Source organism: Phaseolus vulgaris, unplaced genomic scaffold, assembly GCF_000499845.2.
Source record: "Phaseolus vulgaris cultivar G19833 unplaced genomic scaffold, P. vulgaris v2.0 scaffold_17, whole genome shotgun sequence".
Taxonomy (NCBI): domain Eukaryota; kingdom Viridiplantae; phylum Streptophyta; class Magnoliopsida; order Fabales; family Fabaceae; genus Phaseolus; species Phaseolus vulgaris.
In genome coordinates this window covers 311,685-325,334 of record NW_027174086.1, presented here as the reverse complement: position 1 = coordinate 325,334, position 13,650 = coordinate 311,685, and the positions used below count along the sequence as shown (strand labels likewise).

The window sequence follows — 13,650 nt, the reverse complement described above, 5'->3', positions numbered from 1 at the left end:
ATTGTACAATAATAATATATAAAACTCAACTTTTAAATATAATAAAAAAATAATTATTATCTCATGAAATGAGATGAACATAATATATATATATATATATATATATATATATATTCTAAAATGTTTTAACTATTCAAATTTATGCATATAGTTTAATTTATTTTTTTCTCAATAATAAAATATAAGATAATTGTTATATTAACTTTGCAGAAAAGAAAATATGTCATAAATACATTATATTAAATGATTTTTAAATAGTTTTTTGAAATTCAAAAAAATATGGGTAACATATTTTAAAAAAATAGTAAATTATTTATCAAATTAAAAAGTTAAATTTGCTTAATTATTCTTATAACTAATGAATTAATAGAAATCACCTTCTTATAAATAAGGAAGTCGAAGCATGAAATACCAATTTTTTTGGTTTGGTCTCTCAATTGAAAAATGAAAATATTGTTGTAAAATCAAAAGAAATTAATTCTTTGCTTTCTTTCAACGTATTTTAAAATTTATAATAGAATAATACTTTTATTTTGTTTTTTTTAATATTTGCTTCTATACACAATCAATCGTATACCTAATTATACTTATTCTATATAATTGAAAGTATTTTTACTGTATATTAATAAAAATTAAATTGTTTTAAAACATTTTTTATCTTTTATTTTGATGATAAATTATAAATATTCTATTATATAATTATAATATCATAAATAAAATAAAAAAGTATTTTTATAACTGAAATTTATACACAATTTTTATAATTGCAACATAAATTTCAGTAACATTTTTTATTTTAATAATTATTATAAAATTATTATTTTTATTTAATTTTTATTCTGTATATGTATTTCTACTAGTTTTACTATAATAAAAATACGAATATATATACACACACAAGCTTGTGTTTCCGTACTACTTCATAAAACTTTTTATTTTATAGATCATCCATTCAAATGGGTTGGGCTCATTAAATATATTTGATTGAAATAAAAATAAAATATTTAAGACAAAAATAACTGAAGAGTTAGAATATTCTTTATCTTTAGTTGCACTTTTATAACCACCTAATAAATATTCATTTTGTCTTTTATATTTCTTTAAATATTTAGAAAGGTAGTTGAACATGTTGAGAAAAGGTAAACTCTGACTATAAAGAACTAGTTGTGTTTAATGGTCAGAAAAATCAAACTTGCTCCAACTTTGAAGTCTTTTTATAAAAATTGCAAAGTATTTCTCATGTAGATCTTTAAATAACTAAAAATATGTTAAAGAGGTGGGAAAAACAAGACATAGCAATCTTAAATAAAGTTTCGGATATACGTTGGTCTTGGTCTTGGTCTCCTACTTGTTTAATACACTTGTTACAATAAATAAGTTGTGTAATAAAAGCACGTTTGGTTAACCTTAACCTTAATCACAACCTCAAATCCATAGTAAGTTTCGACCAACACCAACTCTGTGTGTCTCCACTTTCTGCTTCTTCAACTTCCTTTCTCGATCCATCTTTTGGAACCAACTCGCGCGTGCGTTGTAGACCGCACCGCACCGAACCAAATCTAGAAGTCTCTCCAGTTCAAAAAAATGCTCGGTGTCCCGTTCCACTTCTAGCTTTTCATTCCTCTGGTTCAATACCATGACACCTGGTAAAAGTGTCTTGTTGTTTTCTTAATCGTGTTTTCTTTAGGAAAAGAAAAAGAAACTGGGAAATTGGGATATCTAATGTTTTGGGGTTTTGGGTAGTTGAAATGTAATATTGGAGTAATTGATTGGATTTGACTTGGTTTGATTGGGTTGTGGAAATGAACCACATCACTTATGACTTTGTGTGTATGCATTTTGTTTAGTTTTCTGTCATTGTTGCTTTTAATTGGGACCATGTGAGCTTCGGAATCTATTGTTATTGTTTGGAATCCGTGAAAAATAAACACTCGCAGTTACACTAAAGCATTTTAGTATATTCTATGTAACATGCTTTTAGCATTTTGATTTAATTTAATAGATTATTTTGCTGTCCCTAACCCATTTTGCTTCCGAATGAAATGTGATATTGGAGTAATTGATTGGTGCTGTGCAGGGAAGAAAAATTTAAGTTGTTAGTTGAATTTGAAGTTTTTATTAATGGATAAAAATGTCGCCGTCTTATCTAATTCATCTGCTTTAAGGTAGAAAAGAAAACGATGGTGATGATGATGCTGATAGAAAGGTTTCTAACTTGTTTGATTTATTTGTTGTTGTTGTTTCAGGTTACGAATACGATATTAATGATCTGCATCACGAAGCTCAAGCCAGATGGCTGAAGCCTGCAGAAGTGATGTACATTTTACAGAATCATGAAAAGTTCCTGCTCACCCAAGAGCCCCCGCAACAGCCAACCAGTAACAGCCGTGTTCCCTTTTCAGATTGATTGTAGAAATAAGAAAAAATGACAACCTTTGTTATTCTTGTCTGTTTATTTAGAATGACTATAAAGTGCTGAATGTCAGCATTATTATTTGATCTACTTAACAGGTGGATCCTTGTTTCTGTTTAACAAAAGAGTCCTGCGTTTCTTCCGGAAAGATGGTCATAACTGGCGCAAGAAAAGAGATGGAAGAACTGTGGGAGAAGCACACGAACGACTGAAGGTGGGTAGCTACTTACTAGTGTATGTGCTGTTGTGATTATTAGGTTTCCATGAAAAAGGAACACTTATTAGCAAGTGTCTAGAGGGGGTCTCAGTTGTAGAAATGCAGCCATAAATCTGTATGTAAGAGGGAGGAAAGATTTCTTGAATTGTTTGAAAAAGTATATTCAAAACTTTGAATAGATGTCTCAAACAGGTGACTAGTGACAGATGGTATTATTTAAAAATATTTTAAAAATCCTTATTAGAAGTTTCATTTTCAATTGCATTAGACAAGTTTCTTCATAAATACTTTTAGAAAAAATAAAATAAAATAAAATAAAAATGAAATGAGCTTCTCCATAAATTAAAATTAGCTTCTCAAGTTAAAAATAAGAATTTAGAGAAGCCATGTTAAAAATAAGTTATCCTTTATATATATTACATATAAATAACATTTGTTCAAGGGTACTTTTTAGTATGTTTTCTGAACATTGTTCACTTACTGTTGCTATATTTAGAGTTTAGGTCACCATTTGTTTTTGCATGGTATTCCATATACTGATTTCTTCACTGGAAATATTTTAATAATCTGCATAAATAGGTTGGAAATGTTGAAGCCTTAAATTGTTATTATGCACACGGAGAGCAGAACCCTAGTTTCCAGAGGCGGAGCTATTGGATGCTGGATCCGTGAGTAAATTTAACTATTATCTAACTACATATCCCTCATACATTACTATTATACTTATCACAAAATGCTGTAACCTTTAAAACAAACATGCAGCATTCAGGAAAAAAATCCTCCTATTAACTAAACATTAAATGATTTGCAAAGATTGAATTAGCCTATATACTTTGAAACAGAATCAACTTTGATGTTCATACTATTTGAGATATGCTTGTATATTTGTAATTGTAGTAGTTCTTCATAATCACCGTTGATATTGTTTCATGGCAGGGAATATGAGCATATTGTTCTTGTGCATTATAGAAACACAAGTGAGGTGAGTCTCCAATATGTAATATCAGATAAACATGACAATAATACTTGTACCCTTGTGCATATTGTCCCTCCAGAAAATTTTGGGAACCCTTTTATGCAAGATTGCTCACTGTCTTACCCGTTTCTGATTAGTTATTTTTCTTACACTTGTCCTCCCTTTTTACCTTTCTCTTGTGAAACACAAATAATTTAGTTCACTTTTCTGTTTTGAGAAATTTCAAACATTTATCTTGTATTCTTAAATATTTACTTTCTGTAGATGGTTCATGCATATGTCAATGTGCTGTTTGTATTTCTTGTTTCAGTGGTATGTTGATTGTTTTGTTCATTAATATTACTTCCGTGTTGTAAGTTGTAACTCCCTCTCGCATTTTCTATTTTCAAACTTCCTTTTTAAGTGTACACTTATGCTTCCAAAGAGGCATATGATCATTTAATAGTGAATTTAATTTGTATGAACGATAGTGTAAAAGTTTTTTTACGTTATCATCTAATCATAGATTGTCATGTACGATGAAAATTGTTGATTTTTGTATTAATTACTTTATAGGTAATATCTTCTAATTGATTGGCGGTGTAAAATTCTTTATATTGATAGTTCATGAAAATTAGACTCTTTAATGATTACTGTGCAAAACAATTCAACTATGAATTAAAGCCATTCCCCGTGCATTCTCTCACCTTCCTGAAACTTTTTCTATTCCCTAAGTTTATGAGCATGCCTTTATGCTCCTTTACTTACCTGAACTAACCAACATGGATGCCTACATCTCATCTCACCTCCCATATCCTAATTTTAAGACCAAATGCACTTTGGATAACTGTTTTCCTACTTATGAATCTTTGGAATTTAATTCTTTCCAAGATAAGGACAATTGATATAAGAAAAGTCAGTGATTATTCCTAAGATTTGCATCATCGTATTGCTTTTCTGCACTAATTCTTTCCTTTTCTCAAATGAAGATATTCTTAAATCTTAAGAATCATATTTGGTATCTTGGATGGGAATTAGTTGATCATATTCTTTTATTCAGCATGTGCATAGCGACATTGTTGTGCAGCCCATGTTCAAGTTTTGGTTTAACATATGCACTCATGTTATAGGGAAGACTAAGTTCTGGAGCCGGTGCACAATTGTCACCAAGTTCCTCTTCTGCATTTTGTCAGAGTCCTAGCCCATATTCTAATCAGAATCCAGGGTCAACATCCACACTTGTTGATTCATATGAACCTAATCAGAGTTTCTCCAGTTCTGGAACTACAGAAGTTACGTCTGATATATTCATTCTGAGCAATAAAATGGATCACATGGATGGAACTGATGCAGAATCAGGAACCTCATCTGAGCTTGTAGTTACTCAAGCTTTGCGCCGACTAGAGGTACAATTAAGTTTGAATGAGGACAGCTTTGAAGATATTGCTCCCTTCTGCAATAAGCACGAAGCTGCCCACGATCCAAACCTTCTACACAATCAAACGGTGATCAGCAATCAAGATCAATCTGCAGCTTTCTCTGGATCTGATGATCAAGGGCTATTTTATGATGAATATAAGGGAGGACAAGGTAAAACAAACTTCATCTGTTGAGAGCATATAGTTTAAATTAGTAAAATGTCTGAGTGCATAATCTATATTGTAATTTAACCTGTCGCATACATTGTCTTCTACTTATGTAACACTTCTTGCTTCAGCATCTTACACTGCCCCACTAATTTTCTGTAATTTGTTGGTGGAAATTTATAGCATGCATGTTTTGATTAAATCGTTCACTATTATCATAACCATCTTGTTTGGTGTCTCTGTTTAGCTGGTTTAATTTTCTCATCAAAACCTAATTCCCAAATTATTATATGCAATGTGGGAACTATATGAGTTTTGGGTTTGGGACTAACTCAACCCGAAAGCTAGCTTGTAGGAGGAGGTTGCCCCGTAGTTTATATACATTATTTTGGCACTATCTCCAGTTATTGTGGGACTTGGTTCTTTCCCAACATGAATGTTAAGAGAAAGTGATTCTTATTATGAGCCATGTAACCATAAAAAATGGTTTTTAAAAGCTTACTCACAGCTAGGGATTTTTGAAATTGACATTACTCCAGTAGACTTTATAAAAACATATAAAAATGTGGAACAAGCTGTAAAGGTTTGATTGGAAATTACATACCTTACATAAGATATTGTGTGTTTTTCTTCTTTTATGGTTGATAAAGAAAATAAAACAATGGTACTAGTCTTGATAAATTGCATGTGGTTTTAGTAAACCTCTAATAATAGCAAGCAAATTTAAAGTCTGAGAGAAAAGGTTGTGGTCTTATTTTAAAAGAGGCCACGGAGATCATAACACAGCATAAACAAGGAAAATACTAAGTTTAATGAAAAGCTTAAGGAACAACACTAAAACAGCTTCAAAATGTACTTATGCAGTAGATTGAGGGTTCAAAATTAGTCTCAAAAAGGGTAATCCGGGTTGCAAATGTGCAACAAGAGGCTCAAAATGAGCTTTCTGTTGACACCATATGGGCCTTGTTAACTACATGTATATCAAAAGTTATGGTTGTTTAAAGCTCACTTGCCCATTCAGAATCTACAGGTTGTATGTGTGGGTTTTTGACACTGCTAACTCAATATTTTGTTATTTTAGTGGCCAAAAGTTTTTGTACGTTGTTATTATGGTTTTCGTTCTGCTTGAAGTTTTTCCTTCTAAATTAGTAATTCATCCGTTCAATTCCTTCATTTATAACTTTAATATTTTGAATTTCAACTGAAATTCAGCTCCTTGTAGTTTGCTTTGTCTTCTTCATTGTGGAAACATCACCTCGTAAGAGAGGAAGAAAAAAGATGCTAAAAGTGTTTACTTTTATAGGTGATGGTGGTGAATGTTATCATGAACTAATAGACCATGGATACCCTGACGGAAATGAAAAGGCTTTATGGACAGGGGTGCTTGGATCATGCGAGTCCTCAACTTCTGTCAAGTTACCACCAAAAAATGTATACTTGACGGCTGGAAATGTAAGTGTTTCTATGATTTAGTTCATAGAATTTATATGATTTTGCAATTTATGTTTGTTCAGATGTTGAAATGATTCTCTTGTGTTTATGCAATTCTTAAAATGTTTGATTCTTAAAGCAGGAAAATTCAGTATCTTTTCTGGGAAGGGTACTAGTACCAGTTTCCAACCAGGAAGAGAGTCACTGGCTCAATTTCAACAGTGATAATTCTCAAAGCTGTATGATATAATTTCATCTGTTTAACTTAACTTTTTTTGGCATATTTTGGATTTTCTTCAACTTCTGATTCCCCACTCATGTTAGCAGCTGTTTTCTCACCGCCTCAAGGGGTGGGTGAAGTCAAATTTCCTGCATATTCTTCTATGGTGGAAACACGAGTAACTAATTCTGACTACTATGGAACATTCTTTGACCAAAGCCAAATAGTAGCTCCTCTGGATGCAGATTCAAGCTTGACCATTGCACACAAACAGAAATTTACTATTAAGACACTCTCCCCAGAATGGGGTTATGCCACTGAGACCACTAAGGTTTGTGCCCTCAAAGCCAAACTACTTGCATCCCCTGTGCAATGATTTATTACTCTTTGCATTAGTGGCATCTTCTAGACAATGAAGTGAAAGTGCTCATTGATTAATAACTGTTGGTGCTTATACCTTACATCGGTTCCTGAAGTGTTTTAAATTATATTATTGACTTTGCTAAAATCTATAAAAAAATTCTTGTTGTAGTGATGGTGTAAAGCAATTATATATAAATCTCAGTCTATTTATAAATAATTAGGTTAGGGAAATGTTAATCTAGCTTGTGTCTTTGGACATTTAAGACTGAATAAGAGGAGTATCACTTTTTTTCTCTGTCAACTTTGTTATCTTGAAGCTTTATTTTGTGTTGATTTTGTCAAAATTTGATTCCTAAAGCTCCATTCTCTCTGCGTAGGTCATCATTGTTGGGTCTTTTCTCTGTCACCCCTCAGATTCTACCTGGGCATGCATGCTTGGTGATGTTGAAGTTCCTGTTCAGATAATTCATGATGGTGTAATCTGTTGTGAAGCTCCACCTTACCTTCCCGGAAAGGTTACTCTGTGCATTACTTCTGGAAACCGGGAGTCCTGCAGTGAAGTCAGAGAGTTTGAATATCGCGACAAGACCTATAGTTGCACCCAATGTACTCAATTGAAAACAGAAGCCACTAGAAGTCCTGAAGAGCTGTTATTACTTGTTAGATTAGGGCAGATGCTTCTTTCTACATCAACAATAAAGAATGACAACATAGAATCGGGAATTCCTCTCATAAAACAGAAAGCTGATGATGACTCATGGAGCCATATTATAGAGACTCTTCTAGTTGGTGGTGGTACGTCGACTAGTACTACTGATTGGCTTCTCGAAGAACTTCTAAAGGATAAGCTTCAACAGTGGCTTTCTTACAGATCTCAGGAAAGAGATGAAGAGACAGACTGCTCTCTGTCCAAGAAAGAGCAAGGCATTATTCACATGGTTGCTGGGTTGGGTTTTGAGTGGGCCTTGAACCCTATTCTTAGTTGTGGAGTGAATATAAATTTCCGTGACATCAGTGGGTGGACTGCCCTTCATTGGGCTGCCCGTTTCGGAAGGTAATAGAAATCTAGAGGGCTTGCTTATGTTAACTGATTATTTAACTTTGGTGAAATATGTTAATATTGCTATACAAGGCTTGTTAACGAAGTTAGGGAAAACATGCATTCTTATAGTTTTGAGGAAACAACACGTGCTTGGTAAAATATGTGAATAAATTTCTTTCCTTGGAAGAATAGAAAACAGATGGAAGGAAAGATAACAAGGACAAGAAATGTATTAAAGCCCTAAGTGCTAGACAAAATATATGATAAGCATTTCAGATATTCAAGTCTGAAAATTGAATTTCTAGAGATGCAGACTGTGTTAGGTTGGTTGGCTGTTGGCAACATTGAGGGTTTAACAAACCCGCATGTAGCATGCTTGCTTCTCATCAGAAATTAGTTGATCATGTATATAATCAATAAAGGCAAATGTGGACTTTAATTTCTAATTAATAACGATAATTGGTTCATCCAGTCTTTTGCTGGAACTGATGATCATGAAGTAAAATTACCTGTTCCATTTTAAAGTATTTTGGATGTTATTTTCCTGAAGTTTTGTTATTCTATGTAGGGAAAAAATGGTCGCTTCACTTGTAGCTTCTGGAGCATCTGCTGGAGCTGTGACAGATCCAACTGCACAAGACCCAATCGGTAAAACTGCTGCATCTATTGCAGCCAGCAATGGGAACAAGGGACTAGCAGGATATCTTTCAGAGGTAGCTGTGACAAGCCACCTATCATCACTTGTACTGGAAGAGAGTGAATTATCTAAAAGTTCTGCCCAGCTTCAGGCAGATATGACTGTTACCAGTGTCTCCAAGGAAAATCTTGCTGCCAATGAGGATCAGGCGTCACTCAAACATACCTTGGCTGCTGTCAGAAATGTAACTCAGGCAGCTGCGCGGATACAATCGGCTTTTCGGTCACATTCTTTTAGAAAACGGAGAGCAAGAGAAGGTATAAATAGTTGTGGTACGAGTGTAGGTGGCATTGGTAGCATTCAAGAAATTTCTGCTATGTCAAAACTTGCCTTTCGAAGCTCACGTGAACATAATTCAGCTGCTTTATCAATTCAGAAGAAATATCGTGGTTGGAAAGGTCGCAAAGATTTCTTATCATTGCGCCAAAAAGTAGTGAAGATACAGGTAATAAATGTCAACTTTAGTGTTTGCCTGGAAAAAATGAATACCAAGAACTACGTGTATATTTTTCATAAGTTATACAGAAATAGTACTTAATGATTCTTTGTAAGGTGAATAATTTTGATTTTAATACCAAACATTGGCGTGCATACTTTGATCTTTAACATCATTGATGTCAACCAAATTCTATTTTATTTGGGCAGGCTCATGTGAGGGGTTACCAGGTTAGGAAGCATTACAAGGTATTATGGGCAGTTGGAATCTTGGACAAGGTCGTGCTACGATGGAGAAGAAAAGGAGCTGGTTTACGAGGTTTCCGACCAGAGATGGACATTAATGAAAATGATGATGAAGATGAAGATATTCTCAAGGTGTTCCGAAAACAGAAGGTGGATGTAGAAATTGAAAAGGCTGTTTCACGGGTGATGTCCATGGTCGACTCACCAGATGCTCGTGACCAATATCGTCGCATGCTTGAGAAATATCGTCAATCTAAGGTAAATTATTTTAAAAACGACAGTGTCAAGTGTATGCCTTTTATCAGAGTGGTCATAGTCATTGTCTCTTAGTTTGCCACTACTTGAAAATTTAAGACATTGTATTGCATGAGGCTTCCGTTGAGCATTCCGTACTCAATCTGTTTGGACACAAAACTTGAAGAACTTGAGTGTTTTAGTACTCTATATTCTGAAACTCCTTACATCCTAAAAGATCCAAAGTAGTAAACATATACTATAAAGCTATCAACCATTTTGACTATAGAGTGCAGTTGCTTTGTGCTGTCAATGCATAACTTGTCAATATTTGGCAGGCTGAACTTGTGGCGGGTACGAGTGACGAAGTATCATCAACCACTTCTGTGGGGAATGCCTTATTTATGGAAGATGACTTATATCCATTTCCCTAGGAGCAACGCTACCCTTGCTAATTCTCATTCTTTTGAATGATTAATTTCTGAATAACCATTTCGACGGTCTTTGTATTTTAGATGCTTACTAGCTGACTTATTAGTTTGAGACAGTCTTGATTGTATAGTGATAATGACGTGAACATTGTTGGATTGTAAAATATAGAATTGTGTTGAATGCATGTAGAGTGGGGTTTCAAATTGAATGGATTAAGTTTCTATCGCATTTCCCTGAGTTGTAGATGGCATCTGAAAATATAGCATCGTTGGATGATATGTTAGTACTACCGTCAACATTGCTCTCATTGTTACAGTGACAAACCCATAAGCAACACTCTCGCTCTGGGGTGTTACCACGTAAAGAGGTCCCAACCACTACAATGTTAAATAGAGGTTTTCTTTCTCGTTTATCTTATTTTATTACCGAATTTGGCAAGTCTGTATGGAAGCTATAGCCGATACAGATTTGATTTAATCAGCCGTCATTGACATAACCGCAAATGCAAGTCAAATTCACATTGCTGGGTAAAGGGATTAATCTTATTTATATCACTCACCTGTATGTGTAACACTACTGATCAGCATCATCTGATCATCTCTCCAATGAAAATAATTTTTTATTAACACTAAACAAGTGTCCAGAAAATAATCACCATTCAGGTTTGAAACCAGCTACTCAACATTGTGCCATAGAAGTCTATATTTACAAACCAACAACCCCATTTTAACCACAATAATTACACAACAATAACATCTAAATTGATTATCTTTTCTGGGAAAAAGAGAAAAGATAAACATCCCGCTTCTTACCTTAGGTGAACAAAACATTATGTTATGACTGCAAGCATAAACTAATTTATAGAGGTAAAATGGGTCAAGATGCTTGGACCCAATATCTCAGATCACAAATATATTAAAGTTTTCAATCTCCAATACCCAGTAATCTTTCAACAATTTACCCTTGAAGGTTTTTTTTCAAATCAGTCACAACAGAAAATTCTAAACACAACAGACACAATTAAGGATTCAACACAACCAACCAAAAATAACCCTTTTTAAATTTCAAATGTCAAATCTGAAACAGCTAGCTATAGGGCAAACTTCTTCTATGGCCTTTCAGCCCATGTATTTGCTGGGTCTATCTTCATGCATAGTTCAAACGGAATATGTCATTCAATACATAATAGCTTCCCTGCGGAGTTGGCATCAAATGGAACATCTGGAAAGAGAATGACAAATTTAGTGATTGACTGAAATTAGATAAACAGTAGAGCAAGAAAAAGCGAGGATACGCGCACCAAAATACAAAGTATTTCTACGTGCACAGGAAAAATATAATACAGAATTACAAGTGTAAGAGCACATGTATAGAAAGGGATAACAAAAAGTTGATATGGATATAAAAAAATTCGGCAAAATTTCACTTTCGACACTTAAGACAACATTTCAGTGAAAAAAAACAGGATTTTGACAACCCATCATTTTCCCCTTCAGAATAAGGAATTCAGCTCCTCTAACAAGAGACAAACAATTTTGGTGGAGAGACTGAGTGTTGGTGCGCCACCTTGACAATACCCAACTCATAATCCCACCTGCTTACAAAGAGGTCAGAATTGAATGACTTCTACTTGAAGACATTGAAATTTCATTAAATTTGAAGCCTCTAGCATAATTCTTGTGGAATTCCATTAGAACCTAGTGAGAATGATAGGAAGAAATCATTCTGACAGCAATTGATGAAACAAAACAGTTGGATGTCCCCCACAAGCTTCTAAATTGACCCCAAATTCAATCTAAGTTGAAATTTGGAAGAAAGGATTTTCAGATAACCTACCCAGGCACTGATAAAGAAAAGTGCAATAATTTTGCTTGCAAATTGATATCAACGAAAAAGACAAGAACAACACATGTGGAAGAATGTTAGGCTCGTGAAACATTTCCAAAGCATCTGAAAATTGAGACCGCCTTGAAGAACTTTTCACTTGTGAACAATAATGATCCATCAGATGTTCTGTAGTCCAATCCATAACCATCCAAAAAAAAAACAACTTTGATCCAATGAATACAGTCCATTAAAATTAAAATACTAAAGGATGAATAACTATGTTGCCACTTTCAATTCTAAACACACCTTGACCAACATTGGTTGGCTCAAGTATCCACATTAAGAGGGAAGTATCCACATTCTGTACGCTACAACACCCAATGAATAATAGGTACCAATACTATGATTACCAAAAAAGAAAACCTTGACTCTACAGTTACCCTAGATTTCCAATCACAAACTGGCCATTCTCACCAATGATTATAATTCATCAAACACCATCATTCAATAACCTTCCTACTTCCTCCTTTACCCACTCTCTTCTGTCCCTCACACATTCCGAAGTAAATAGCATTAATAACAACCTAAACCTCTACACACGTAACAATTTAGGTTTCACAGAGTAAGAAGGCAACATTTTCAAAGAAATACACACAGGTAAAGGCGATCACCAAAGCCGGCCCAAGCAATTGAACACGGAAAGAGAAACAGAGAACTAAAGGAAAGGAAAGCAGATCGAAAGGGAAATGGATGGATCGGAGTGTGAAGAAAACCCTAACAAAGAGAGATAGAGAGAGGGAGAGGGGGAGGGAGTACCTGACTGAATTTAAGAGTGTGCTGTTCGCCGGCGAGCTGAAGGTTGCCGCTGACGAAGACGAGCATGCCGCCGTTGACACCGGAAGGTTGGCAGTCGACGGTGGAGATGGTGTGGTGGCACTGCTGGAAAGGGAGGGAAGTGAGCTTGGCGACGATGTTGGAAGCGCCTTGGATCTTCTGGCCTTCAAAGGTGAGCATGGAAGCATCCTGGTAGAGATTGGCCAAGCTTGGGCGGTTGGTGTCGAAGGTTGAGTAGTAGTGCTCTACGAATGCCTTTGCCAACGTGTCTGGATCCATCTCTCCCACTCCCACACTCTCTTTCTCTTTCTTCTTTCCCCTCCTTTTATATTCTTTTCTAAATCACCCTTTACTTTAGCGTATCTTTTACGTACCAACTATAAACAAACTTTATTATAAACAATTATCACCATTTCTAATCAAATCATAAAACTTTATACCTACAAATAATCTTCAAAATACTTTTTCATTCATTTTTATAATATTACAATTATATAACAAACCACCTCTAATTTTTTACCAAATTAAAACAATTTTTTTATAAAATATAATAATTTTTTATTTAATTTTTAATTATACAATAAAATGTTTTTAACGTTTCTGAGTAGGTCTGTAAATAATAGAAACTAAGAAATTAGTTAATAAATATAGGGATACAAGAGTACAAAAATGTTTATGTAAATATATTGATAACTTTATTTATTGCAAAAAAACATTA

The 13,650-nt window shown here is 34.1% G+C and overlaps 2 protein-coding genes across 11 annotated transcripts; one reads left to right on the top strand and one right to left on the bottom strand.

Moving 5' to 3' along the window:
• Positions 1-1,297: 1,297 nt before the first annotated feature.
• LOC137817127 (calmodulin-binding transcription activator 4) lies at positions 1,298-10,499 on the top strand. Of its 10 annotated transcripts, none has more exons than XM_068620361.1 (13): positions 1,298-1,646; positions 2,247-2,378; positions 2,512-2,627; positions 3,210-3,298; positions 3,567-3,612; positions 4,716-5,175; positions 6,475-6,623; positions 6,742-6,841; positions 6,930-7,153; positions 7,563-8,239; positions 8,796-9,369; positions 9,570-9,863; positions 10,178-10,499. In XM_068620361.1, exons 1-13 carry the CDS (start codon positions 1,637-1,639, stop codon positions 10,271-10,273), a joined length of 2,967 nt encoding a protein of 988 aa, XP_068476462.1. In that variant the 5' UTR covers positions 1,298-1,636; the 3' UTR covers positions 10,274-10,499. The 10 variants fall into 10 exon arrangements, with proteins under 10 accessions (XP_068476462.1, XP_068476464.1, XP_068476463.1 ...); XM_068620363.1 differs by having other exon boundaries at positions 1,316-1,646; positions 6,745-6,841; XM_068620362.1 differs by having other exon boundaries at positions 1,333-1,646; positions 6,745-6,841; positions 6,927-7,153.
• A 629-nt stretch (positions 10,500-11,128) lies between these two features.
• Positions 11,129-13,272, bottom strand: LOC137817128 (nuclear transport factor 2B-like). The gene is made up of 2 exons (XM_068620366.1): positions 12,915-13,272; positions 11,129-11,492 (listed from the first exon to the last, which is right to left on the bottom strand). Exons 1-2 carry the CDS (start codon positions 13,209-13,211, stop codon positions 11,418-11,420), a joined length of 372 nt encoding a protein of 123 aa, XP_068476467.1. The 5' UTR covers positions 13,212-13,272; the 3' UTR covers positions 11,129-11,417.
• Between the last annotated feature and the right edge of the window lie 378 nt (positions 13,273-13,650).

Excerpts from the sequence above, each read along its gene's own strand:
- LOC137817127 (XM_068620355.1), top strand. The coding sequence starts at position 1,803 with ATGAACCACATCACTTATGACTTTGTGT. Across the intron at positions 1,831-2,246 it reads CATCACTTATGACTTTGTGT|GTTACGAATACGATATTAAT; the intron begins GTATGCATTTTG and ends TTGTTGTTTCAG. Across the intron at positions 7,154-7,562 it reads ATGCCACTGAGACCACTAAG|GTCATCATTGTTGGGTCTTT; the intron begins GTTTGTGCCCTC and ends CTCTCTGCGTAG.
- LOC137817128 (XM_068620366.1), bottom strand. The coding sequence starts at position 13,211 with ATGGATCCAGACACGTTGGCAAAGGCATTCGTAGAGCACTACTACTCA. Across the intron at positions 11,493-12,914 it reads ACACTCTTAAATTCAGTCAG|ATGTTCCATTTGATGCCAAC; the intron begins GTACTCCCTCCC and ends TTCTCTTTCCAG.